The following is a 24,881-nucleotide window of genomic DNA, read 5'->3' as shown; positions in this document are numbered from 1 at the left end:
TCTTTTTCAACTCTTGTCTCCAAACTCAGAGTTCCTGGGACAGCAGTAGGTTATTGGAGTTACTCCAGTAGCCAGAAAGATAATTGAACTTGCTTAGAAATGCAGTGAACTTGTCCGCAAAGTGTCTTGAAATGTTTCCTGCTTAGCCCACACATCACCACTTAGTGTCCCACAATGAATGTGAAGAGTAAGAAAAGTTTTAAAAGCAAGCTTAATGTTCCAAGTAGGAAAAGAATTTTCATATCACTTTCTGCAGCCTGTACTTTATTAGGACATTGAATAAAATACCAGGTGGATACTCTTTTAGTGTGGCTTAATTTTAAGTCATCTGTTTCACTTGTCAGGCAGACAGGATCGTGATTCACTTGCACAGCCTGTCTTGAAGTATTTCATCTTTATACTAGTGATATTTTATTGGATGGTAGAAACTATTTCTCCCCATTTCTTTTCCAGAGTGATTCTTAAGTTTTCCATTGCATGCTAAAAGCTCTTTTCCATTTTGCTTTTTCTCTGGAAGTGGGGGGAGGAAGGGAGGACTGGGCTTTTCAGAAAGCAAACAATTGACAGGATTCCCTCTTCCCTAGTAATACCTTATGAAACTCTTGTGTATGCACAAATATTTCTCTTGCGTGCATGTGAAATGCCTTTTCGTCCTGAGAAAAGTGTTCTCTGCAGAAACTACCCGTGTGTAAACAGAAGATTGGCTTTAAAAGGCAACTGTGATGGGAACAGTGTCTTAGGGAGATGCAGCTTGGACTTGAGGTAAATTGAATGCTTTACAAAAATGTGGTTTTGAGCTTGCATTGACATTGTATGTAATATGGGTACACATTAACTGTATAATGGTTTTTGTATGGTTTTTCTCAATAAATGTAAACTGATGAATAATAATAGCAATGGTTTTGTCTTTTTTATGCTCCTATTCCTGCCTTTGTTATTTTGAAGTAACAGCTTCAGAGCAAAATTATTCTATCAACCTGTACTTCTGTAAATGAACATCACCCACAAAAAAGGAAGTAAAATGTTTCTGTGGTTATTAGAATAAATACTAATTCAAAACACCATGCAGCTTGTTACCCTTTTTTAAGTGAGGCCATAGAGTGACTTGGAGCAGGTAACTGTAGAAGAAAGCAGATTCAGCCACAGTACTATACACAAGTGCTTTAAAATGTGACCTTTTTTTTTTGTAAAGTTACTCCTCCCCGAAGCTTCATCTCAATGGTTCCGATGGATGTTAGCAGAGTGACATCAATGCTGATGTCAGGAGATCTTAGAGAAAAGTAGTACAGTAGCCTTAAAAAACAGTGTTTAGAGATGTGACAATAAACTTACTGCATTAAGATGGAGACAATAGGCACTTCATGAAAATACTCTTCTTAAAGCTTTTTGTTTTACTAGTTTCAAATATGAGCCAATCATAGCTGTCACCACCCATTTCAGTGTCATTTGATCAATGAGAAAAAGCCTGAGTTTTACAAGCAAGAGTTGGTACTTTGAAGACTTCTACAAACCTAAAGGAGATTGTTTTTATTTGAGATTATCAGCTGCATAGGTTAATCAGAGCAGAACATTTTCAATGCAAGCCCATTTTAAAAGAAGTTATGCTGCTTGAAGCAATGGTGTGAGCAGTTACGTCATCTTTTATTCTTTAAAAATAGTACACTTGGGTTTTTGAAAATCATCAGTAAGTATTTCCTTTGCCAGTTCAGTGCCTCTGGGATAAGCTAAAACAGCTGAAATATTCAGTGCTCATGCAGGGGTACACCAGCAGATTTACACTGCTACACAAGTTCCAGATCGTGTGTTCAGCTTTATTCTGTTACACAAGAGTTGGTCTTCAAATGCTGGAGCACTATGATAATTCAGTTTCCTTCAGTTGATCTTTCATACACTGATTTTTTTATTTTTAGCCTTTGATACTAGTTTTTGCATTGAGTAGGGAATTCTCACAATTCGAAGGGTACGTTCTTATCTGATGCAGGAATGACAAATTAATGCACATCCTTGCTTTCTTTAGTTGGCCCCATCAGAGAAAGAGATGATGCAGTAAGAGAGTTGAGGGGAAGAAAGATTCCAGCTAAAGTAGAGCATTAGTAGTCATCAGCTAGAAAACAGAAAAAGGGTTAAGAGAGACAGGAAATTAGATTTTCGTAACAGGAAAGATGCAGAAAGATGATCTGAGATATAAGCAAATTAAAATGCTAGCTCTTACTTTCAATGGTGAGAATACAGGTGCTAGCAGCTGAGCCTCTGTTGTTGACTGCTTTGCACATATATTCCCCTTCATCTTCTGGGAAGGTTTCTGGCAAGTAAAGGCAGTAGGTTTCTCCTCTTTCAATATATTGATAGTCCTCAGAGTCCTGCAACATTTCCCCTTCAAACCACCATGTAACTTCGGGTTTTGGTTCTCCAGTAATTTTAACTGTGAATCTCACTGGCTCGCCGTCAACAACTGATGTGTTTTTCAGTGACTTCTTGAACCAGGGAGCTCCAGATCGAGCTTGATCCTCATCTTCACAAGTAGAACCATTAATAATGCTTCCCTCTTCTTCTTCTTCCTCTTCCCTTTTCTGTTTTAAAATAAGTTGAATTTAAAGTAGCAATAGCACTATGACTGATAGTGACACATGTTTGATTACAAGTTACTGTATTCCTGAGAAGAGGAAATTCCACATCTGTCCTCAATACATAACAATGCACCCAATCTGGGTATGCCACAGGCAGTAAAATGCATTATAATGAGGCTGGAATGTTGGTGTAAAATACAGGTATGAATGTCAATTCCATTTTCAGACTATTCATAGGATGTCACATACCCTGACATGGGATGTCAGCAGTGTCTCATACTCTTCTGCAAGTGTTCAGGATGGAGCTTTGAGCAGCCTGATCTAATGGGAGGTGTCCCTGCCTACATCAGGGGAGTCAAAACTAGATGATTTTAAGGTCCCTTCAACCCAAACCATTCTTTGATTCCACGGAGAGTATGTGCAAACACCAAAAGCAATTTTATATTATTTCAGCAATTCCTAGCACCTGCTAAAAGAAGCAAAATGTTCCTTCTGTATCTGGTAGTGTTGCCTACAGTGGTAATTAGAAGCTAAGTTAAATGACACAACTGGACAATATTATTTTGCAATTTATACCTTCTGTAATGCTGCATCGATTTCTTTTTGTTCAAACTGCATGCGTAGTAATTTCTGTTCCTCAATCCTCCTCTGCTCCTCTTCTTCTCTGGCTCTTGCCATTTGCTCAAAACGAGCCTTCATGTTTACTTTGTGAGTAAATGGAGACTCAGATTTCTTGGCTGGTATCACATCTACGTTATCAGCCTTGGGAAATGAAACAATAATTAAAAACAGGGCTTAACTATTATTTATATGATAGCAAAACTAGTTTTGTGTTCCTAGAGGTTTTTTTTTAACTGAGCAGAGCCACACAGAGACCTCGTTTATTTCAGAAGTTTGTTTGAGTGTAGGGTGAGTTTTGTAATAGTTCATCCAAGGATAGGACAAGATTTTTGCAAACGTAATTTCAAAAATTCTGTGTAAAAAAATATTCCTAAAGTTTTATTCATATACAAGTTGAGCTCTTCTTGGCAATTGTAAATCCTCACTGACCAGAGTACTTTGCCATGATGTTAGATTGGATTTAACACTAAAACAGTTGACCTTATGAAAATGATGAGTGTCAATCATTAAATTAAAAGCTTACAAATAGGACAGGCTTTGAGCTGATGCTGAAGTGACTCCTGTGGAGAAGAGCCAGAATGAGGCTCAGATCAGGCTTAGTACTATTAAAGTTTTACATTTCATCACAAAATTCACCCTGAGCTTATGGGTTATAGACCATTTTGTCACTGATAGCTCCATTTCTTGTGGTTTCCCCTCTGCAAAACTGAAGGTTCTGGTCTGAAGTACAGATAAATAGGCACCCTCTTCTGCTCTACCCTGAGGAGTGAGTGTACATTACAGAGACTTGATCTTCAAATGGTATTGTTTGGATTTGGTAATTGAATTTTTTATTCAATTCATGTAGTGGAGAATGAATTAAGAATTCAGAAGGAGAAGCAGTTCAAGTGTTAAGTAATAGATAACTCTCAGATATGTTTTAAGCCCTCAGACTGGCAGGTTTCAGCTTAAAATGCTGAATTGTAGGGCTTTGAGCAGAAAAGCAGAAATCTGCTTGACCAAATCACTGATAATAAACTGGTGCTGTTTCTTTAAGGGATACTGAGGTGTGATATCCTTAAGCATCCAAAGGAGGGAAGAGGAAAGAAGGGAAAACCTAATTTTGGAACCAGCAGAATTTGATCAAAGCAGCAGCATTGTCCACTCCTGGATCATTAGTGTGCTGATTAAGTAGATCATTACCATTCACAGTGCAACTTACCTCTTGAAATTTTTCAGCTTCCCTTTCTCTTATTTCTTCATCCATTGCTCTTCTCTTTGCTCGCTCCTCTTCAATCTTCTTCTGTATTTCTTCTTGAGAGAGTTGTCCTATTTTTTCAAACTTGCTTTTTAAGTTCTTTGCCTGAATAGACCCACTTCTTTTTAGCTTTGTCAATTCTTCATACTCTTTGCTTAACTCAAAAGTTTCAGACTCTTCTTCCAGCTGTTCAGAAATGACAGAATGTGTAAGATGGAAAATACCCTCATTATTTTTACTACCTATTCTCCCCCCAGATGGTGTAATTCAGTGTATTACAGTTCTGTTATTTGAAATCAGTACAGAGACATTTCCCCTGTAATTTTTTTTTCTTTGCTATATCATGATCAATGCATTTATCTCATATCTCAACCACATATAGATTTTAAAATACCTTGCTTGAATATGCCATTTGTTCAAGGGTTGCTGTCAATAAACTGCCCTTTTTGGATTCAGGAAACCAGACACAGACAAATACAAAATACTTACCAGGAGTACAAAATTCACCTATACTTGCTTTCAATATGATATGAAGTAATCCTCTAAAACAGCTATTTTGTTAAAAATAAAATACTGCCTTTTTTATCTTTTCCTAATTCAATGAAAAAGTAAATGACATTTCAAGATGTGGCTGGAAAAAAAGCAAACCACATGGGAAGCTGTAATTGCTGATCTTTTTCTCCCTCCTTTCATGACCTCTGACTGGTTGTAAAGATGTACATGCATTTTAGCTGGGTGTCCCTGTCTCTCCATGCTTCCCCAGGATTAGCTAAGAACATCACAAGCTAGAGCCTTTACTACTTGCTCAAGCTTTGCAACAAAAATAATACAGTAATAAATTGATGTTGTTCTCTAAAATTCAAAAGGGAATAATAATTGCCACCCACAGCCACACTGAAGTGTAAAGTTCATCAATGTGATGTTTTAAACATTTGGGATGTAAAGCAGATTTTGTGTGTGATTTTTAAAATCAACTGTGCCAGTCTTCAAACCCTTGATACACCAGTTAGAAAAAATTTGAGGCCACTGTATTTTTCTCATGTAGCACAGTATTTCTCTAAGGAAAAGCAAGAACTTTGCCTTATCTTACTTCTGTTTTTGTCTTTTGGAAACTAGATATTTCCGTTCTCCCAAGATCATAAATATTATTCTAATAATTTTAGTAATAGTCCTGAATTTTCAGAAATTACTGCAAAACCAAATTACAAATTCGTAACTGTACTTACTTCTAAGGTGGCAGTGGATAAACACATTTTCCTGATAGATTAGTCATCAAAAATGTCATATAAAATGTTACAAATAAGGTTTTCTATTTTTCTTTCCTTTCACATAATGTTGAATGTATTAACTTAAAACTTCTTTCAAAGGAATTTTTCTTTCCAGTCTTAAACTTTTAGTAATGAAGTGATACATTTTATTTTTATTCAGAGCTTGCTTAACATATAGTTTGATGTACAAACCTCTCCCATTTCTTGTCTCAGCTGTTTAAATTCTTGCCTTTCCATTTCCAACTTTTGCCTACGCTCTTCTTCTGTGCGCCTCTTTTCTTCCTCCATTTTTTGTTTCAGCAACTCCTCAAAATTAATTTCCAGTTTACCAGGTATGAGAGATTCTTGAGAAAAGGTTTTAAACATTTCTGGTGATTCATCATCCAGTACCTGCTGGAAATTCAGAGCATTAATTATATCTGTGATGAAAACACAGCATTGTTCAGACACTTCTGGTACATAAAGATAGGTGACTACTTTGTCACACCTGCCCCAGCACAGACAGGTGCACTGTGCCAACGTGGGCATTCCTCTAATGGTGTGGGAGGAAGTGCTTTGGGGGTTTGTATTTAACTTCAGTTACAACACTAAACTTTTATAATGAAGATTAGGTGGTTTTTTAAAATGCAGTATTTTCCCTCTGCAGGGGAGGATGCCCTCTAAATGCACCTTTAGGACCTGAAGCAATTCATTCTTGTTTACATCAGACAAAGTGTTTGTGTTTAAACATCATTGCTCTTAATGCTGAAGTACATTTATCTGTAATCTTTCTCTTAAGCAATCTGAATTATACTTGTGTTCTAAAGCAGTATTAGTATTCCCAGTAAGGATAACTGAACAGAACATTCAGAAGAAGCTCTTCTTTTTGCACAATTTGTTTATGTTAAGCTATGTGGCTAGTTTATTGATTTATACAGCCACCAGCAAGGGTTTCCTCCTTTCCCTGTCCCTGTCTGGCTTCAGAGTAGGGTTAGGCCTGGTTGGCATTAGGAGCAGCTGGTCTATCTTTTAGACTAATTTTTAAGATAGCAGAGCCTAGGAAAGGTAGTTTTCATTATTTCCAAACCAGCAAGTGCAAGAACTAATATTTTATCAGACTGAATTTGTTGAAGTACTAAAATATGAAGCTGAACACTACAAAAGCAGCAGGAGTGACAGTGAGTTATACAGGAATTTTAATCTAAGTTTATGAATAAGAATATGTGTGCATGTAACTATATAAACTTACTGACAGATTGTCTCAGCAGGAATGTTCTGTAGGTAAAGGTGAGGTGAGGTCAGGCACTACTGGTCAGGTACTGAACTGGAGGGTGATGTGGCTTTTGGCACTGTTTAATCAGCACGGGTTTGAAAAGCCTTGTGGCAAACATGGGAGAGCTCAATGTGCCCTAAGTTGTAAGCATTTCCAACAGCAGTAATCAGTCAAATGATAGAAATAATTAAAGGAGTGCCTTTGGCACTACTTCTATTTATTGCTGCTTACTGCCTCTGGAACCCACACCTTTCTCTGCTGTTGGTATTACCTTGGTTCATGCCACGCTCTTGACTTACTTTGCCCATATCCTCTATTTGCCACAGCTCTTTCAGTAGTTTTTTTTAGCCCAATCCCACTCAAATTTCGCTATTCACTACAAGTTTTACTCAGATCTTCCCTCTAAGCTTACAATTGGACTTCAGCACCACCATTCCTTCTAGTCTTCATTTGTTTGGTGTAATATGAGCATATTTGTTGAAATTGTATTATAGAGAAGTGAAATCAAAAACCAAAGCTGTGAATTCTTTCCTATAGTGAAAACAATGCCCCACAGTTTTTAGAGGCTACTCAAAATTAAATTAGCAAAGCAACATGAAAAGTCTCTTGCTGGTGGTACATTAGTTCATAAGCTCATCACTTCAAGAAGATACTGAACCTAAGTGACCATGAGAAGCATAAATTCAGAATTTGCCCTCAAGAACTCAAAAGCTGTGCATGCACTAGCAGCTGTCTCTATTTCCAACTTACTAAGTTATGAAAAGACAGACACCACCTTCTCCCTGGTTAAAAACCACAAAGATTTAGCTGAGCTGTGTGATGCACAAAACCTCTGTGGTTAGTTCAGTAAATATTTTAGCCTTATTTTGTGAAATTAGGTCACACTTCTTTTTTTCTGCAAAGTGGAAATGGTTGGTAGTGAGAAACATTCCTGTAACAATCATGGTTTGCAGCATAGTCAACAGGAAAAGTTTTTTTGTTTTGGGTTTTTTGTTTTGGGGTTTTTTGTGGTAAGACAGGGTTTTTTTTTTTTTTTTTTTGTAGTCTCTACCAGAAAAAAAAAATGATGGGGGTGAAAGACAACTGCTTCAGTGTAGTGATCCCACTGATGCTGGAGAGTAATCACACTGATGCTGGGGAGCATGGAAATAGCACTTGAAGTGTGAAATAGGGAGATCCAAAAGGAGGTGGCATTTGTGTATTCCAGCCACAATACTACCATTTCTACCACTTCCAAAACTAAATTAAAATGAATGAACATTAAAAAGTTCCTGGAATAACAGTTTAATGTTCATTTTTACTGCTTTTGAAAGGCAGTAAATATTGAAAATATTTTTAAACATTTTAGGACCTATCTTTACTGCTGCTACATTTTGTAGCAGTGGGAAATAAGGAAAACAGAGGGTTATAGTCTGCTAATAGTAGAAAATGCAGTATTCATATTCATGATGCTACTTAACAGAGAACTTTCAAGTGCATAAATGCTAAAAATATATTTCAGGGGTTTTTTTTTGTTACAGACCACTTACACTGTCTGCAAGTAGAGCACTCACAGCCACTGTGCTGCATCTGATGGATTACACCCTGTTTATCAGTGAGGTTTTTCTTGCCTGGACACTTGAGTTTAGGTTCTTGCTACACTGAGGCTAAAAAGAGAGTTTCTCAAGAAAGCAGGAAAAAACAGAAGCAGCACATACTTTCTGTGCTTCCTTTAGTTGTCTACTGCCTTTTCATAAAAAGTCTCCACTAGCATTCTGTTGTTGGATTGAGAGTATTTTTAAGTGGTTTTAGGTTTTGTTTTCTGTCTTTGGAGATACAGACAGACACTATTTTACAGTACAGTATCAAATATAAATTCACATTGCAGCTTCTCTAGGTAGTCTTCCTGCACAGGTCTTTGGCCCAATTTCCAGGCAGAGGGAGCCCTGCTGGCAATATCAGTACTCATTCAAAGTTTTCATTTCTCTCCCAAGTATTGCTTTGAGTGATTAAGAAAATGTTACTGGGCACACCCTTGGCCTTTCCCAGTTCAGCCACAGAGGATGTAGGAAGATGCTACCAGATGCCTGGGTTATTCCACGGTTCTAGACTGGCAGGTCCTGCCCTCCCTTTTGAAACAAACACTACTTTGTTCTAGTTTATATCTGTATAATTTAATGCTGTATTTCCTGATATACACCAATAAGTGACTGGCTTATACCCAAAAGCCTGCTGAGTCTTGAAGTGGTTGTAATAAATATGAAGACCACAGTGAAAAGCTCTGTGGCCACCTTTTTTTCCTTTTTAATATAAATAGTAGTTGCCAACCACTGAAATCAGGCATCTTTCTGTGTTTTCAGGTTGTGTATGTCAGTCCTAAGCCCCTGAAAATTTCTCTCCAGTTTAATTCTAACTGAAATTTTAGAAGTCCTTGCATATGACAGAAATCTGTGTTTGTCAAGGGAAGATAGTATTACAAAGTGTTCTTAATGGTGAACACCACAAGTTATTTTTTGTTTTTCCCTGAACAAGCATTAAAACATCAAGTAGAAGAGCTCAACCTTTGAATTTTTTCTCCCTGAAGAGCCACAGATGACTGGAAGTTACATACTTGCAGTGAGCCTTTTTCTACTATGTCATTTATTGTGCTTTAGTAGTAAAAGATGATTGGTGGGCACCCTGTAGAGGTAGGGGAATAAACTTGGAGCTGTAAAAGAAATTGCTCTTCCCAAAAAAACCCAAAACAATTAACCCTCCTTGTGGAAACATTTTGCTTCCCAAGTATGCTGCATCTAGTGTAACAATACCCACTGGATATGATACCTAGTTTTGAATAAAATATCTGAAATCCTCTCTAGGCTGGCTGTGAGGAGGGATTGTTCTCTGATGATTTTTGGTAAAAGAACTTGCCTAGTTTACCCCATTACCATATAATAAATACTAAGATGAACTAATTAATGTAGGAGTTGAAACATGTATTCCTAACTTTATTTAAAAGTTTTTCCCAGTTTTTTTTTTTCTGTCCTGATTGGGATTTAGGTAAAAATTAAATTCTGAGCTAAACCAAAATGCCATACCATGTTCTTCCTTGCTTCAGCAAATGCTCTTTTCTCCTCTTCTATGCGTCGCCGTGCATCCTCTTCTGCTTTCCTCTTTTCCTCTTCTCTCCTCTGTCTTTCTATCTCCTCAAAACTGAGTCTGAGTTTACCAGGGCGGAATTCTTTAACAGTATTTTCAGATCCTTCATCGCCACCTTCATTTATCTTGAGAGAACAGGGAGAGGAAAATGTAGAAAGCACTTAACCAACCAAGAAAAAATATTCTTTATAGCAAATAAATAGTCCATTCCTTTCTGATCTTTTATACGTACTGTTTTCTCTTTGGGGGAAAAAATGCATCAAGACTTAGGTTCCTGTGAGAATGATTTTAATCTGTGTTCTAGCCAGGGGAGCGAGAAAAGAAATTTTCAGTATCCTACACATAGCTTTTATAATTTTTGAAAATGTGTTGAGTGTGTAATTCAAAGAACAATGTGTTACCAGGAAGAGACTGAACAGTTAAGTACATACTTTATGGTCTCATTGTTGGATCATTTACCATAAATCACTCTCTATTCTCTTTTTTTACATCATTTTCATAGATGTTTATACCATCAAGTCTTTTTGTTTGTATAGAAATTGCTTTCATCAGTGCACCACTTAAAGAAATGCTGTACAGTCTTATAGCAAAATTGAATCAGTTAGCATTTTGCTATTATTCCAGACTGAGTTTTTTCTTTATTTTATTTTTAGACATTTAATCATCACTGAAGAAAAGGAATTGAGATACTCTGATCTCCTCACTATAGCTTCTCTCCAGTGAACACTTACATGCTCAAAGAAGCCTGTGGTTTGCAAGCTGCAATCAAGACCCCCTTTCAGAGGATATCCCAGAGTACTTTATCTGTTCATGGAGGAAGTGACTGGGAGCTGTCAGAGTACTGATAATCCAGATCTCTATACTGTGAGCAGCCCTGGGACTGGTATGTGGGACGGCCCATTAAGGGAATTAGAGAAATCTTTATTTGAAATTTGTAAGGGAAAAAAAATTTAGAATTTAAGTAAATTAACTGCTGAATTCTTAAGAAAAATGTTTACTGCAAATTTTGACAACCACTGGTCAGCAGGTACAGCTTCATGTTAAAAAAATTATTTTGAGGTGAAGAATTTGTAAATTATTTCATATTACTGGATAAATAAATGCATAAGCATAAGGAATGGAGATGTGAACTAATCTTCAGTTAGAACACCTAAGTGACTTCATGGAGTTCACTCTCCTTCAGTTTCTTCACTCTTCTCCTTCACTAGAATCCCTTGCCCCAGACAAAAAAGAAAAAAGTGCATTATTGACATAATGGCAAGGTTGTTGGTGTGAAACAACAGCAGTTTATTGGAGGTGGAGATGAAAAAGTAAACTACAAAATGGGTATCTGCCTAAACCTAGAACTCTCTCAATATGGACCAGTTGGGAATTTGTGTGTTTCAGCTTTCTAGAAGTTCTGTGTTGTTGGTTTTGTTTAAGTTTGTTTCTGTAGAATATAAATGTCCTGAATGTTTTTGAAATATAATCCAAATGGTGATCTAGAGCTGTTTTTCTGAGACTGTTCATGCATAATTATACTCTGTTAAAGCTAGCAAATTCCTATAAATAATATTTTCCACATTTTTATGGAAGATTAAAATTTCATTTATTGTTAATCTTGTTTGTATGTGAATTTTGTATGCAAATTAAGAAAGTCATAATGATCATGGCTATACAGGGGAAAAGTATTCAAGTACAGAACTTCAAAAATGCTACTGGAAATGGAATTTGGAAAAATAAGGAAATACAGAACTAAACTATCGGCTTATCTTAGGTTAATACTAAGTGTATGACTCCTTCAGTATGATCAAAGAACAAACTATAGTGAGCTCTGTTTATAGCTGATCTAACTCTGACTTATGATAAAGAATACATATGGAGGCAGTTTTCCAAGTAATACAAAACAGGATCTGTGGGCTGCATTTCTGACAATTTGGGGGACTTCCTCTAGTAATTTATAGTATGTTGTTGTTTATGTCAGTACATAAAAAAGAGCTGATCTGTTTGTTTTGGGGTTTTTTTGCCTTCATGAGAGGAGAGTTGTAATTGATGTGTATTTCTATCACATTTACAAATAAATATGGGGATAAGAAACAGCATTCTGTTACTAGGGAATGTTTGCATCAAATACCATCTGCAGCTCTCCTTCAGAAGAAAACAGACAGCCACTCATCTTCTTGAAGGCTTGCAGCTTTAGATACTACAAAGTGTAGATTAAAAAATCAACTAAGTTGCTGGCAAAATCAAGGCACTTGTTATTTTTTGGTTTACCAAAAGAATGTGTAAAGTATTATGCCAGTGTTGTTACTGAGTTAGAGCGAAGGTCAAAAATGTCTTTCAAAAACTCATTTCCAGACACTAAATAGCTTGAAATAAAGATAAGGAATAAGAAAAGAGAAGAATCACATACAGGAAAGAATGTGCAAATTGTGTACCACCATGAACAAAATGTTTGATTACCATTCTCTGCCTGGCTTCTTCAAAGGCACGCTTTTCCTCTTCCAAACGCTGCCTTGCTTCTTCCTCGGCTTGCCGCCTTTGGTTCTCCTGTCTTTGTCTTTCCAGTTCTTCAAATGTGACTTTCAGCTTACCAGGAGACAGAGGGTCTTGAGTTTCACTGTTTTCATTTTCACCCTGTGTAAGAATAATGAAACAGTTGTATCTTAAGCCAATAAATATCTTTTATATGGGTGTTTTTCGATGACTGGTTTACCTGGACAAATGAAAGGCACTTGGGTTCCTTGAGGAGTTGGTTTTGTTCCTCATCTTTTTGCTTCATTTCTTCATCCTGTGTCATTCTTTGCTCTGCTCTCTCCTCTCCTGTGGTCTCAGAGATTATTTTCATCTTCCCAGATGTCCTGGTGCTTTTTACAGGCACTACTGTAACTAGCAGTGAATCATCTCCTTCCTGTCCAAAAAGATATTTTTTACATTTTCATGAAATTTGACTTCTAGGTAGACTCATTTCTTAATGAGCCTGCTGTTTAACGTGTGTGCACCAAAGCTTCCAAAAGATTTACTTGTATTGAATATTACCCACAAGAATAAAGTCACTACTTTTCTTCTAATATCTGAAGAGTATCAAGAACTGAATTATATTTTAAACATAATGACTGGGAAACTCCTTAATTTCTTTATAGATTTTCATTAACTGTTAGCCGTAAAAACTCAAGGTTTGGGAAAGAACGGGTGGAATTTTGAATAGAAAACAATTATAACCACACTCTACTTCCAGTTTTATATTTATTATGTAAATGATAATAAACTGCAGCTGGAATAAGCTCATAGCTCAACACAGAAATAGGTAATATGTAATTTCTAATATGTAATTTGTCAGGTACAGTAATTGTTTCTTGAAGGATGTTGCTGCTTCAACTCTCTATTTACAGCTTATTTGCCAAAATATAATTTACCCATATTTTTCCTTCCTGTTGAATAAGTTAAAACTGATGAATCTGCAGGTTTAGTTTTCTCTTTCCAAAACTGTAGTAGGAGTGTGATTTTCTTGTGTTAGTGAAAGACAATAGGACCTTTGGGCCCAGCTTTTTGAAATGAAACATTTATTTGCAAGACTTAAAATCAAAACCCGTATGGTATATTAGTAAAAAAAAATAACAAAGTTAACTGAGTGAGGTGTTCAAACATCTGTATATTGTCAGAATCCCCCTTTAATTTCAAGTTTAAGGCAAAGAGCTTTTAAGATAATTCTTTGCAAAGCCAGAGGACTTAAAAGAATCCCTAAAATAAATATATATATATTAGGAAAATAATTCCTACTATATATAAAATAATTCTGGTGGCTTTTAATATTTATGTTTTGGATGTTCTTAACTAACCACAAAGTATTTATAGTGCAGGCTCTGTTCCAGACTTCAATATATTGACTTCAAGTATACAGATAACTCCATATACATTAAAAATTTGTCAACTCCTTGGCTGAACTTTAATGAGATGTTTCTGTGTAGTTTTCTAAGTTTTCCCAACCCAAATTACAATAATAAAACAAAGTGAATAAAAATGTAGGTGAATATTTCTTTAAAAAAATCTGATTACCTCAGCTGCTGATTCAGTTCCCGTATTGTTAAAGTCATCAATCTATTAAATGAGAATTTCATATGATTACATTAATTTGGCTCTTTGCCTTAGAGTTGCAAACACAGAACTGGAAATTCTTTTTGTATCAGTGATACGTATGTAGCACACAAATTCACAGAGGTGGAAAGGACCAAGGTTCTGTTGGAATACTTCAGATAGGTCAGCTTGTTGAAGAAGAGGCAACAAGACATAAAACATCCCACACAAAGTCTGCTAAAGCATTCTCAACACCGTGCTGAACCAAGAACTGTACTTGAGAAGTCCATTCTTCATTTAAACATTCCAGAATTGTGTAAAAAAAAAAAAATTAAAAAAAATCTAAAGCGAAGTCATTGACCATTTCTGATTCAAGTGACATTGTCTTCCCTCTCAGCTTCTGGAAAAAGCCTAATGCTGTGCTTGCTTCCTATGCTGTGCCTATGTTATGGCCTAAAACTGACACAGTTTTTAAAATTCTACATGTAAGTACGTCTGCCTTTCAGGGGAAAATATGCTAGATACAATGCCAATGAAAAGTACAGTTTTAACAATGCCAATGAAAAGTACAGTTTTAACTGTAATAATAATAATGTTAGAAATTCTAATAGAAAAGTCTATCCAAAAACTGACTTTTCCTATAGCACTGCTTTTCATTTCTTACACAAATTCAAACCTAAATGAAGTACTACTATCATTTGGTTCAACAGAAATTTGCATATGTTTTTAGTCTACCATTTAAATGCTTACTCTCACTGCAGTATTTGCAGCACTGAAGAAAACTTGCAAAAGGAATTAAGTTTGATAGCCTACAAAAGACAGAATTTGCTTTATTGGCATTGATAAAAGTTGGAGTCTGTTCGTATGTTATATATATATATATGCAATGATGATTCACAAAATGGCAAAGGAATAAAACATGACCTGGATCTTTGTGATTTATTATTTTTACTGCATTAGTGTTGTCTCATTTTTACCTGCCACTGGTATTTTCTTACAACTTCTTGCGTGCCTTATTTCATGTATCACTGAGTTCTATCCACTAACTTGCAAGGAAAGGTTGTCTAAAGTAAGAGTTTATAAAATACAAGAAACATTTTCAAATTAATTTAGTAAACTTATATGCATAAGACACCAAAATTTGTGCCTGGTTTCTAACAGGTTTATGCCTGCCCACTTTCATCTGCAACTCAACTTTGGAGCTTACAGGAAAGTTGTAACTGTAAAGAAATGAAGACTGTCTGAACATTTTATCTCACTTCTACCCCACTGAGCATCTCCCATGTAAATCTCTACAATGAGAAATCTTAAGATCAAATCTTTCTGATCAACACAAAATGTTTTTCTTGTTTAATGTTTACAATTACATCCTGACTATTGTGATCAGATAAACATACCTCCTGTGCCTTTTTTGCCAGTTCTCTTTGAATTTTTCTTTTCTCAATCATATCTTGTTCAATTCTGCGCTTTCTCTCTTCTTCCGTTCTTTTTCTTTCTTCTTCTTGCCTTTGCTTCTCCATTTCTGCAAACTTGCCTTTAACAGTTCCTGTGGATATGAAATGCACAGCTCAGCAGTTCCATCTAACACTCACCCAGGGTATTCTGTGGCCTCTAAAGTCAGGCCTCTCTTACCTATGAGCTTTGGAACATAACCCTTTTCTGTTTTAGATAGTTTGGTGTCATCATCTTCATCAGATCCAAGCAGTTCTTTCATCTAGTTGATGAAACACAGAAATTAAACTGTCTGTATAACTTAAATGAAATTCCAGTATTATTGTCTTCAAATAATGTGAATAGATTATCAGATATAATATTAAATATTAGAACAGAAAATATTAGCAAAGAAAATAACCTCCTGCTTTCTCCTGTTCCATTCTCTCTCTCTAACATATTGTTCTTTTCTTCTTTGCTTTTCATCTCTAGATCTCCTTTGATTTCTTTCTTCCCTTGCTTTCTGCATAGCTTCAAATTTATCCTTTACATCACCCTTGTGAAGCTTGGGCACATAGGACTTTTGGACGGGTTTAGATGAAGAAAGCAGAATCTTGGTGAAGATATAGAAGAAATGAAGATAAGAAAAAGAAAGGTGAAACAGATGGACAGAAATATTCTGATAGATTGGATTAGAAAGAATGTAAGAACATAAAACAGAAGTGCAATTGAGATTATGAACTTCGTGCCATGAGCCATCATCAGTTAAGCATCATTGTATTTGTTCATAAGTAGTCATAAATACTAAAATATCCAAAACAACATTCAGCATTATATTAACCTATTAAATTAGATACAGATTTCTGTTGTTGCTTTCAATCTTAAGCTGTCACCAGAGACTCTCTGCCCCTAACATTTAAAAGAGATAAAAAGACATAGATACATAATACAATACAAGAGCTTTTCTGCCACACTTCAACAGCTATCTATAGCTTTTTAATAAACAGTTGTATTTCTTAATTTAAAACTTGCAATATGCTTACTTTTTCAATATCTAGAAAAAACCCAGAGCCCAGAGATTTTATGTTAGGAAGTGCAATGATCACTGGACCAATGGACACTTCTTTGCCAGTGATTGTTGGTGTCCAAACACCAAAGGTTGCCACTTTTAGAACTACTGTGAAGTTTTTTTCTTTTTACAGTGATGACAACAGGAATGTTCTCAATAAAATAATACTAAGAAAACTGGCTAAAAACATGCTTTGTTTCATATTTTCCCACCTACACCTGAAGTTTTTGTTCCTGTTACTCAGTAAGTCTATGTAGAAGAGGAAATACTTGAAGTAGCCTAATATATTTACATTTTAGCATCAGATGTAAATGTTGCCCAGAATTTTGCCACCCACATTTAAACCTTTTCCATATTTCACCCTCCTCCTTCATGTTTCTCTAATAAGAACATAATTCAAAGATTCCATCAAATCTTAAGCTACGTAACAAATCCCCTTTCATTGTCTAAAAATAATGGCAATACCAGCAGACTTCCAATATAATTGTCTTTTACAATTATTTGTAATTATTACTTTTGCAAGCAGCAGTTGTAAATTATTACATCGCCTCGATTACTTTAAAATTGGTACATACCTCAGTTTTCTGTGCAATGTCATTCATGGTTACTGTATTGTGCTCTGCACCTGGTATGTTTAAGATGGCTTTCAGTTTCTACCTAAAAGAAACAGTTGTAGTTACATTCTTTTCTTTTCCTTTTAAATGATGCTTTAACCATCTTCCTGTAAATAAGTTTGCATAGGCTGAAATTGATGTATCACAATTTCACTTGGTCCACTGGGGCTTTTGCAGACATGAATAGATTCTAAGTATGCCACAGTAATTAAAAGAACAAGCTTATGATTCACTATTCATGCCCATAACTCCTCTATATAGTCCTAGATATTGGGTTCTAATTTCCATTTTAAAAAAACAAACAACTCGGAGCCAAACTCTGGCTGCCCGTGCTGCTCGCTGCCAAGCTGCTGTTTCCCGGTGCTCGTCCCGCAGCTCCGGGTCCCGCCCGGCCCGAGCCCTGAGCGGCGCTGCGGGAGCTGCGGGAGCTCGGGCCAGGAGCCCCCGCTCCCCGAGCCGCTGCTTTGCCTTTGTGGGGCTGCCGGAGGAGAGATGGGCTGGGCGAGCCCCTGCTGCCATCTCCGGCCCTTCACCCAGCTCACGGGTACAAAGTAATGCTGTCCCTTCTCCTAGGGCTGTTCTCCAGGGAAAAGTAGCGGCAAAAACTATGAAATGGGATAGGTAAGCCACATAAAGATAAAGCATTTGTATAATTTAGCTGTGTTCTGGAAATTACAAAGCATTTTTTAGAAGAAAATTGTTTAAAAATTTAAAGTACAGTGGAAGCTAACAGAAAGGCACTTTCTCTTCTTTTTCTTTTCTTTTCAGCTTCAGGTCTGTCACAGCTCATAGGAGGAAGGAAATCATGATGTGACTCCAGTGCTGCTGTTATCTGTATTGTATTATCCTCTGAGTACCAGGAAAGCCTAAACTCAGTGTGCCAAACATGGTGCAAATAAGAGCCTCAAAGATTTTAAGCAAAAATGCTAGAAAAGCAGCTTATCACTGGAAGGGGCTTCTCACTTGTGGTTTAGAGGAGCTGAAGTCAGGGGTTTTCATGATATGGAAAGTTAACCTCTTATTTTTCAAATTGTCTAAGTGTTAATTGCAAATAGACTATAAACACAGAAATATTTATGTACTTTTGAAAATAATTAAGAGTTGTTTTCATATAAACTCTTCAAAAATACACCAAAATCACCAGAGCTCACTGGCATTGCTGTAGCTGCACAAAAGGAATGGGATTCTTAGAGATCTTGGGATGTCTTCCCCAATGAAAGCAGTCACAACATATGAAACAAGAGCATTTAGTTACTGATTTACAAATTCTAAACTCTTCAAATTTGGCTTCAGTAGAGATGTTCTGGAGAGCACTTAGGTGCTCCCTTTCAACTAGTTAGTAGGGAAAGTCACACCTTCATTTGTAGACTGATAGGAATCCAAGGCATTTCAGTTTCTCACTCGTGAACACATGAACATATCATCATCCGTGGCAGTTCCTACTGAGATTGTTTCAGGTCAGCAGTAGCATGTTAGAGTGTGCGGAGTATAGAAAGGCAGATAATTGCATCAGCATCCTGTAGCCTCAGGGTCTCCATAGGCTTTGCCATCCATTTGTACACTGTGCAGGATTTGCACGTCTCTGTAAGCTTTAGCTGACTTCTCTGCATGTAAGTAAAATCCCCACTGTGATCAGTATAATCTTAAAACTACTTCAAATCTTTTAACTTCCTTATTTCTCTAAGCAGGTCTTAGAGAAAGTTCTCTGTTCTCTTCCTTTGCCACTCTGCTCATTTGATGGCTCCTTCCCCACTTGGGGCTGGCAACCTTTAGCCTTTAGCTTAACATACAGCAGCTGACTCAAAGCTTTACTGCAGGAAGCCATCAGAAAACAAAGGAATGTCATGAATTGGTGCAATCCTTGCACTGAAGGAACAGAGACCTTTTACCCTTGACATGGTGCTGGAGCAGAGAAGACTCAAAGATAATCTGTCACAAGAAATTCCATTTCACCTCAACAGCTCAAGGTAAGGTTATCACTAACCTTGACCACAGCAAAGTACCCCATGGCTTCATCTTAAAGTCATTTGAAAACTGACTATTCCAAAGTCTGGTTTATTATGTGCAATTAATTGTAAGAAGAAGATGATGTTCCTGAGTCAAGACTTTGTCTTGAGCCTTTCCAATAGCTCCAATTACCTGAACCTCTTGACAGTGGGATAACAAATCTGGAATTTTCCTTAGAAGTGCGGATGTTGGAAGAAATTTTCTTTGCAATTCCTGCTGTCTGAATTTCCAAAATAGTGCCAGTCCAACAGGTTGGGGGCCTTCAAGATGGCAGATATGTTTCTGCCATTTGGAATACTGCCATATCTGCTATTACTTTAGGCTACTTTCCAGTTCATTGGCATCACTAACTCTAATATGTTTGAAGGTTAGCCAGCTGGCTCTAAGGCATTTTGCCTCTGCAAGTCATCCTACCTCCACCTCCGATGCTAAAAGATATTGATATAAAGCACCAGCACACTGCTAAACATGATACCACCCATGTGTGCACTTCCATCCCTCTCCATGGCCATTAAACCTTGAGCAGGATGAGCAGCTGGACCCTGCCTCAAGCACCCCTCAGGGCAGATGAGTAATTTCCACTAAAGACAATCAAAATATTGAAGAAAAAAAATAGGCACTCCTTGAGTTTTGGGTTGGGTCTGTGAGGCAGTGACCATGACTTCAGGAACAACCACTGCAGACAGAACCTCCTTTGCATCTGCCTCAGCATCAGGAGAGGCTCACAGTCAATGAATTGGTGCTGAGAAAACCCCAGTGGCTACATCAGGAAGTCCTGACACCTACAAATCGTGGAAGAACAGTGCCTTCCTCATCTGCCAATAGCTTTGCAGAAGTATGCAGTAATAGATTTTCCAACCCAAGAAACCTTGACCTAGTAATTCCCTTTTGAGATGAACCAGTTATATTAAATAATCCATTTATATGTATGTATTCTTGTTTTGTATTTTCCCAGCGTTCACCTAATAAAAGCAATTCTTATTTTTTGAGGCAACACGAGCCTGCCTGTTTAGTTCCTTACTTCAGAAACTGTTTATCCTATTACAGAGCTGTCCAATCTTAATATTCAGTCTCATCTTTTCTTTCCCAAGATCAACATACCTCAGCAGAAGCTTTAAGAGCTTCTCATTGAAGCTTCCCACTCAAAAAAAAAAAAAAAAAAAAGATCCCAGATGATAATTTTGAACATTACTGTGATCAAAAAACAAGTTCAGCTTGTTACCCTTTGCCGACCCAGTCTCATCACTCCAGCATTCACTTGAAAATACTGTAATTTTTCTTCTCTCCACATCTTTCCTACAATTAAATGACAAATCTTTGATAAAGTTAGTCTGGTATTAGGAGCTTTACACTGAAAGTACCAGACTGCAGAGTCCCTTTGAAAGGTCCACTCCTCAAGAAAAATTTAACCTGCACCCAGGGATTGTTGGTCCTAACTCTGGAATTGGAAAAAAAAGAAAATGCCACTTGACTGGCTGTAATGCAGAGAGAGTGAAAAGTTCAAGTTAAAATTTAATACAAAACCAATAATACATAGGAAACCAGGCAACAGATTAGAAATATTCTGTAAAAAATAAATTATTGCTTTCAAACATCTTACTCATTTACTGTAAATGGACAAGCAATCAGCTCAGATATGCCTTGACCTGTTATGATCACAGCACTTTTTCAACTTTTCATGCAGCCTCCCTAAAATCCTACTTTGGGCAAAAAAAGTCAAAAAAGAAAACTATTATGGGGACACAGAAAGTTTGATGGCTCACAAGTCCCAAAATCTATCTCCTTAAATTTAATTAATTTCCATTTCTGAAAGCAGGTCATAGTCCTCAATTGATAAAAAAAAAAGTTGTGCAACTTTAACCAGATTAAAAAATAAAAAACCTTTCCATAAATAATAAAATTCTCTTTCTTTTCAACAAAAAATCTTGTTTTTCAGGGGCTTGATAAACATCTTCACAGGCACAAAAATACCATTTCCCTGAACCAAAAAGCACCTTTACAATAGGAGTATGAAGTCAGGACTGTAAAAAAAGGTCCAGTTCCTCTGTGATTTCTCCTTTCAAAGGGCCCCCTGATCTCCTACTGGGTACTGTGAGTTATAAATAAGCCCTTCATGGCACGGTCTAAGTTACGTTTACCATCTGTCTCCTCTTTGTGATCTACTTGCAGGGAAGTCTCCATTATATAAGAAAACCAAACTGTGAGAGTTGGAAACTCACTGCTTGCAGCCAAAGCACCGAGCAGAGGCAAACACAGTCCACAGCACTGAAATATTTAATAAAATATTAAACAGAACTGGACAGAGGGGGGGAAATGCTCATCATTTATGTCCTGCCTGTAACTGCTCTGGAATGACGCTACCAGTTGTTGTACCAAATTACACATCCTGAAGTAGATACTAAAATTATCGTGCACAGGGGAAGGTCCTGAGCTGGCATCAACCATCAGCTCCACTGAAGCCAGTGAGTTATGACAATTAGTACCAGCTGTCTAAACTTCTCATTTTGTATAAATACAAAATGCAAAACTACTTCCACTCACTTTAATTCCTTCATTAAGCCTTCATAATTAAAGACCAGAATGCTTACCAACAAGTGACCCAGATAATTTTACAGTCTTTTCCTCAGTCTTTGAATTTATCCCACTTCAACTTTTATTGAGAGTCTTATTTTGCTGTAGAATACTCCTTGCAGAGAGGGTGTTATTTATAAAAACATGAGGATTGTAAAGGATGCCTATGTTTTATACAGCTGTAAACACTCCTAAAGCAGCAGTGCCATTCAGCCCAACTGTTAAAAAAATGCAATCACCTTTCTCTGCACAAAAGGTCTGTTGATCCCTTACTCTCTTCTACTGTTATGGGGTACACAGGCTCCAGAGCAAACATAGTGGGGGTTCAGAGACTCCTATAGTAGTGGGGAAGTCCTGCTGGGATCTTCTGGCCCATTATTTCATGTTCCATAGTATTTGCAGATCCTAATGGAAGCGGCAGTAAATTGTGGACTGAGGTCCCCAAGAGAAAAACCAGGAGATTTTGCCCCACGCCACAGTTCCTCCATTCCCCGCTGTGTCACGGCAGCTGAAGATGAACCATGTGCTCTTTTGACTCCAGTGACAGGACTTCAGAGACCAAGGTAACACAAATGCTGGCCACAAGGTGCTACTGCAATTTGTATCTTCCCTGCTGGCAGGACACAGCATTTCTGCCTCCTCTCAGAAATGCTCTTGGCCAGCTCAGACTGAAGCAGGGGTGGTCACCCACAGTGGCCATGGCCTGAGCTCTGCCTCTGCCCCAACGGAGAGGATTCCAGGGCTCCCTAGAGACCCACTACTGCTTCCCCTTGAGCAGCCTTACCCCACTGCTGGTGCTGATACCTGTAAAAAGCTGCATCATGTGTACCACCTTCACCTGAGCAGGTACAGCTGCCTTCAGTGCACAGCAAGGGTCACTTCATTGCCTCCTGCACCAACCTCCCAATGTCCCGAGCTTTCCCACTGCCTCCCTGCAGCCAGCTTGACCATGGCACTGGTTATCCTTAAAGGAGTTTCAAAGCTGGATAACCACATCAATGCTTGCCTGGCTTCTTTCACTGAGAAAACTACCAATCTAATACATTCCAAATGCAGTCAGACAAAGTATTCCTTACTAATAATGTCTTAAGACGTCTACCCAGCTCTTGTATTTCACCAGACTGTGCTTTCTACATAGACCAGTCATACTCTCATACTTCTGTATGCTCCTTAAATTATACAGCTGGCCCTCTTATAGAACTAATTATAATTCATGCTTTCGTTTAATTGGACAATTTTCTAGAGATCTAATGTCTCTTAAGACCTGAAATCTAAGATTAAGAGCACAGTGTTTTTCTACCATGCAACTATTTGCTGATTAATTCTTGAAATTCTGACATGCTCCATTAAACACGTTTTTTTCTATATTTGTCAGCTTAAAAGAAGCCCTTATTTACCTAAAACAAACGTGATAATAACTAATTTGCAACCTGTCACAGAAGCCTAATATTTTCTTCCAAGCCACTCTGTTTTACAGCCATCACTTCAGAGTGAGGCAGAACCAATGGAAGCATCCAGTATGCCCTCGTTGCTGAAGACCCAGCAACAAAACTGAACTCCTCCGCGCGTAGAGACATGCGGCTTCTGAAAAAAGGGGATTTAGGGGATTTTCAGCTAACTTTTATGAACCGCACATCACTCACCGCGGGTCCCTCACGGCAGGGCGGGACGGCCCTCCCGGGCTCCGCGTCCCCCGGGCCGCCTCACGGGGCCGGGCGGGCAGAGCCCCGCGCACGGCAGCGCCTTCGGTTAAACCGCTGCGGCCGCGCCCGCCCCGGCCCCGCGCCCTCAGGGCCCCGCTCGGCGCTGCCGGCCCCGCTCCCGCACGGCTGCGGCCGCACCGCCCCCGGGCCCTCCCCGCCGCGGCCGTGGTGCGAAGGGGCGGCTGCCCCGCAGCCCTGCGGGCTGTGCTCGGACCGGCGGCCAGCGGTGCGGAGCGGCTCTCGGCAGCGAGGGGAGACGGCGCTCCCTCCGCGGCTCCGGCCGATGGGCGCCGCGGGCAGCGGGCCGGGCGGGCAGCCCCAGCCCCGCCGCACGCCGGGGCAGCGGGGCGGGCTGCGGGCGGCGCGGAGGGGAGCGGGGCGGGGGGGCCGGGCCGCGCTGTGCCCCGCGGCGGCGGAGCCGCTCTTACCTGTGCGCTGCCCGCGCTGCGGCTCGGGGCGCTCCGGCGGCGGGCGGGCTGCGCTGCCGAGCGCCCCTTGGCTGCGGCCGCCGCTCCGCCGCTGCAACTTTCCATAAAAGTCGCGACGCGCGCCCGGCGCCCGCATTCCAGGCGAGCCCCGCGCCGCGGCAGCTGGCCCGCCTGGCTCGGCTCGTCCCCGGCCCTGCGGCTCGGCGCGCCGTGCCCGGCCCCTCGCTGGCCGCGCAGGGGGGCGCAGCCAGCCAGCCCCCCTCCCCGCAGGCAGCAGCCCGGCCAACAGGCTAATTTTGGGCTGGAAGCAGCACCGAGCTATAAATAACCGGGGCGGCGAGGCCGCCGTTCAGCTGCGCGTCCCTGGCCGTGCCGGCCCTGCCGCAGGGCAGCGGGCGAACGGCGGGCGGGGGCTCCGCGGGCCGGGCCGGCGGGACGCACCGGGACCCACCGCTCGCTTTCGCCCTTCCCGCGCTGGTCCCGAGCACCGCGGTTTCTCCCGGCCCGTCCCGGTATCGTCGGGGCTGTGCCGGCCCGCCCGGGTCAGCCCCACTCACCACCGCCGCGGCAGCCCCGGCTCCGCATGCAGGGAGCGCTCCGCTGCTCCGGCTCTGCCGCCCGCGGGGTTTTATACCTCCGGCGGTCCAGACCCGGGTCGGTTAATGGCACATGGAGAGCGATCAACTAATAATAGTAATGTGACAGTTCGCTGATGGAGCGGGGAGGAATCTGCCCAGTGCCAGACTGAGAGAGGCAGAGCGCGGTGGCTCAAAGAAGCGCCTGTCTCTGGGAACTTTACAAAGCAAAACGTGATTTTATTACATCTGAACATATTCCTTTTCCTGCTTGAAGATGACTTTTTTCCTACACGTTCAGTTGCAAGGTTTCCAGTGCAGAATTTTCTTCTTCCTATCTCCCTTGTATTGTGTCTGCCGGACTGGAG

General features: G+C 39.4%; 2 protein-coding genes across 12 annotated transcripts in view; one reads left to right on the top strand and one right to left on the bottom strand.

Annotated features, from left to right (window-relative positions):
* The window catches only part of FUBP1 (far upstream element binding protein 1), a 33,448-nt gene extending 21,788 nt beyond the window's left edge, over positions 1 to 11,660 (top strand). For both annotated transcript variants that reach the window (XM_030226422.2, XM_018912325.3), the window contains exon 20: positions 10,716 to 11,660. In XM_030226422.2, coding sequence (XP_030082282.1) covers positions 10,716 to 10,733 — 18 coding nt within the window. In that variant the 3' untranslated portion in view covers positions 10,734 to 11,660. The remainder of the gene's footprint in view (positions 1 to 10,715) is intronic.
* Positions 1,621 to 24,584, bottom strand: NEXN (nexilin F-actin binding protein). 10 transcript variants are annotated; one of them, XM_050977541.1, is made up of 13 exons: positions 24,496 to 24,584; positions 17,191 to 17,272; positions 15,968 to 16,159; positions 15,748 to 15,829; positions 15,513 to 15,661; positions 14,098 to 14,139; positions 12,758 to 12,952; positions 12,505 to 12,678; positions 10,002 to 10,187; positions 5,886 to 6,086; positions 4,390 to 4,611; positions 3,144 to 3,329; positions 1,621 to 2,570 (listed from the first exon to the last, which is right to left on the bottom strand). In XM_050977541.1, exons 2-13 carry the CDS (start codon positions 17,215 to 17,217, stop codon positions 2,202 to 2,204), a joined length of 2,025 nt encoding a protein of 674 aa, XP_050833498.1. In that variant the 5' UTR covers positions 17,218 to 17,272; positions 24,496 to 24,584; the 3' UTR covers positions 1,621 to 2,201. The 10 variants fall into 10 exon arrangements, with proteins under 10 accessions (XP_050833498.1, XP_050833501.1, XP_050833500.1 ...); XM_050977544.1 differs by having other exon boundaries at positions 5,886 to 6,083; positions 24,496 to 24,578; XM_050977543.1 differs by lacking the exon at positions 24,496 to 24,584 and adding an exon at positions 24,390 to 24,493.
* Positions 24,585 to 24,881: the final 297 nt, after the last annotated feature.

This window comes from Serinus canaria, chromosome 8 (genome assembly GCF_022539315.1).
Source record: "Serinus canaria isolate serCan28SL12 chromosome 8, serCan2020, whole genome shotgun sequence".
In the NCBI taxonomy this organism is placed as follows: Eukaryota; Metazoa; Chordata; class Aves; order Passeriformes; family Fringillidae; genus Serinus; species Serinus canaria.
Note: the sequence above shows the minus strand (reverse complement) of the source record. Positions and strands in the feature narration are given on the sequence as shown.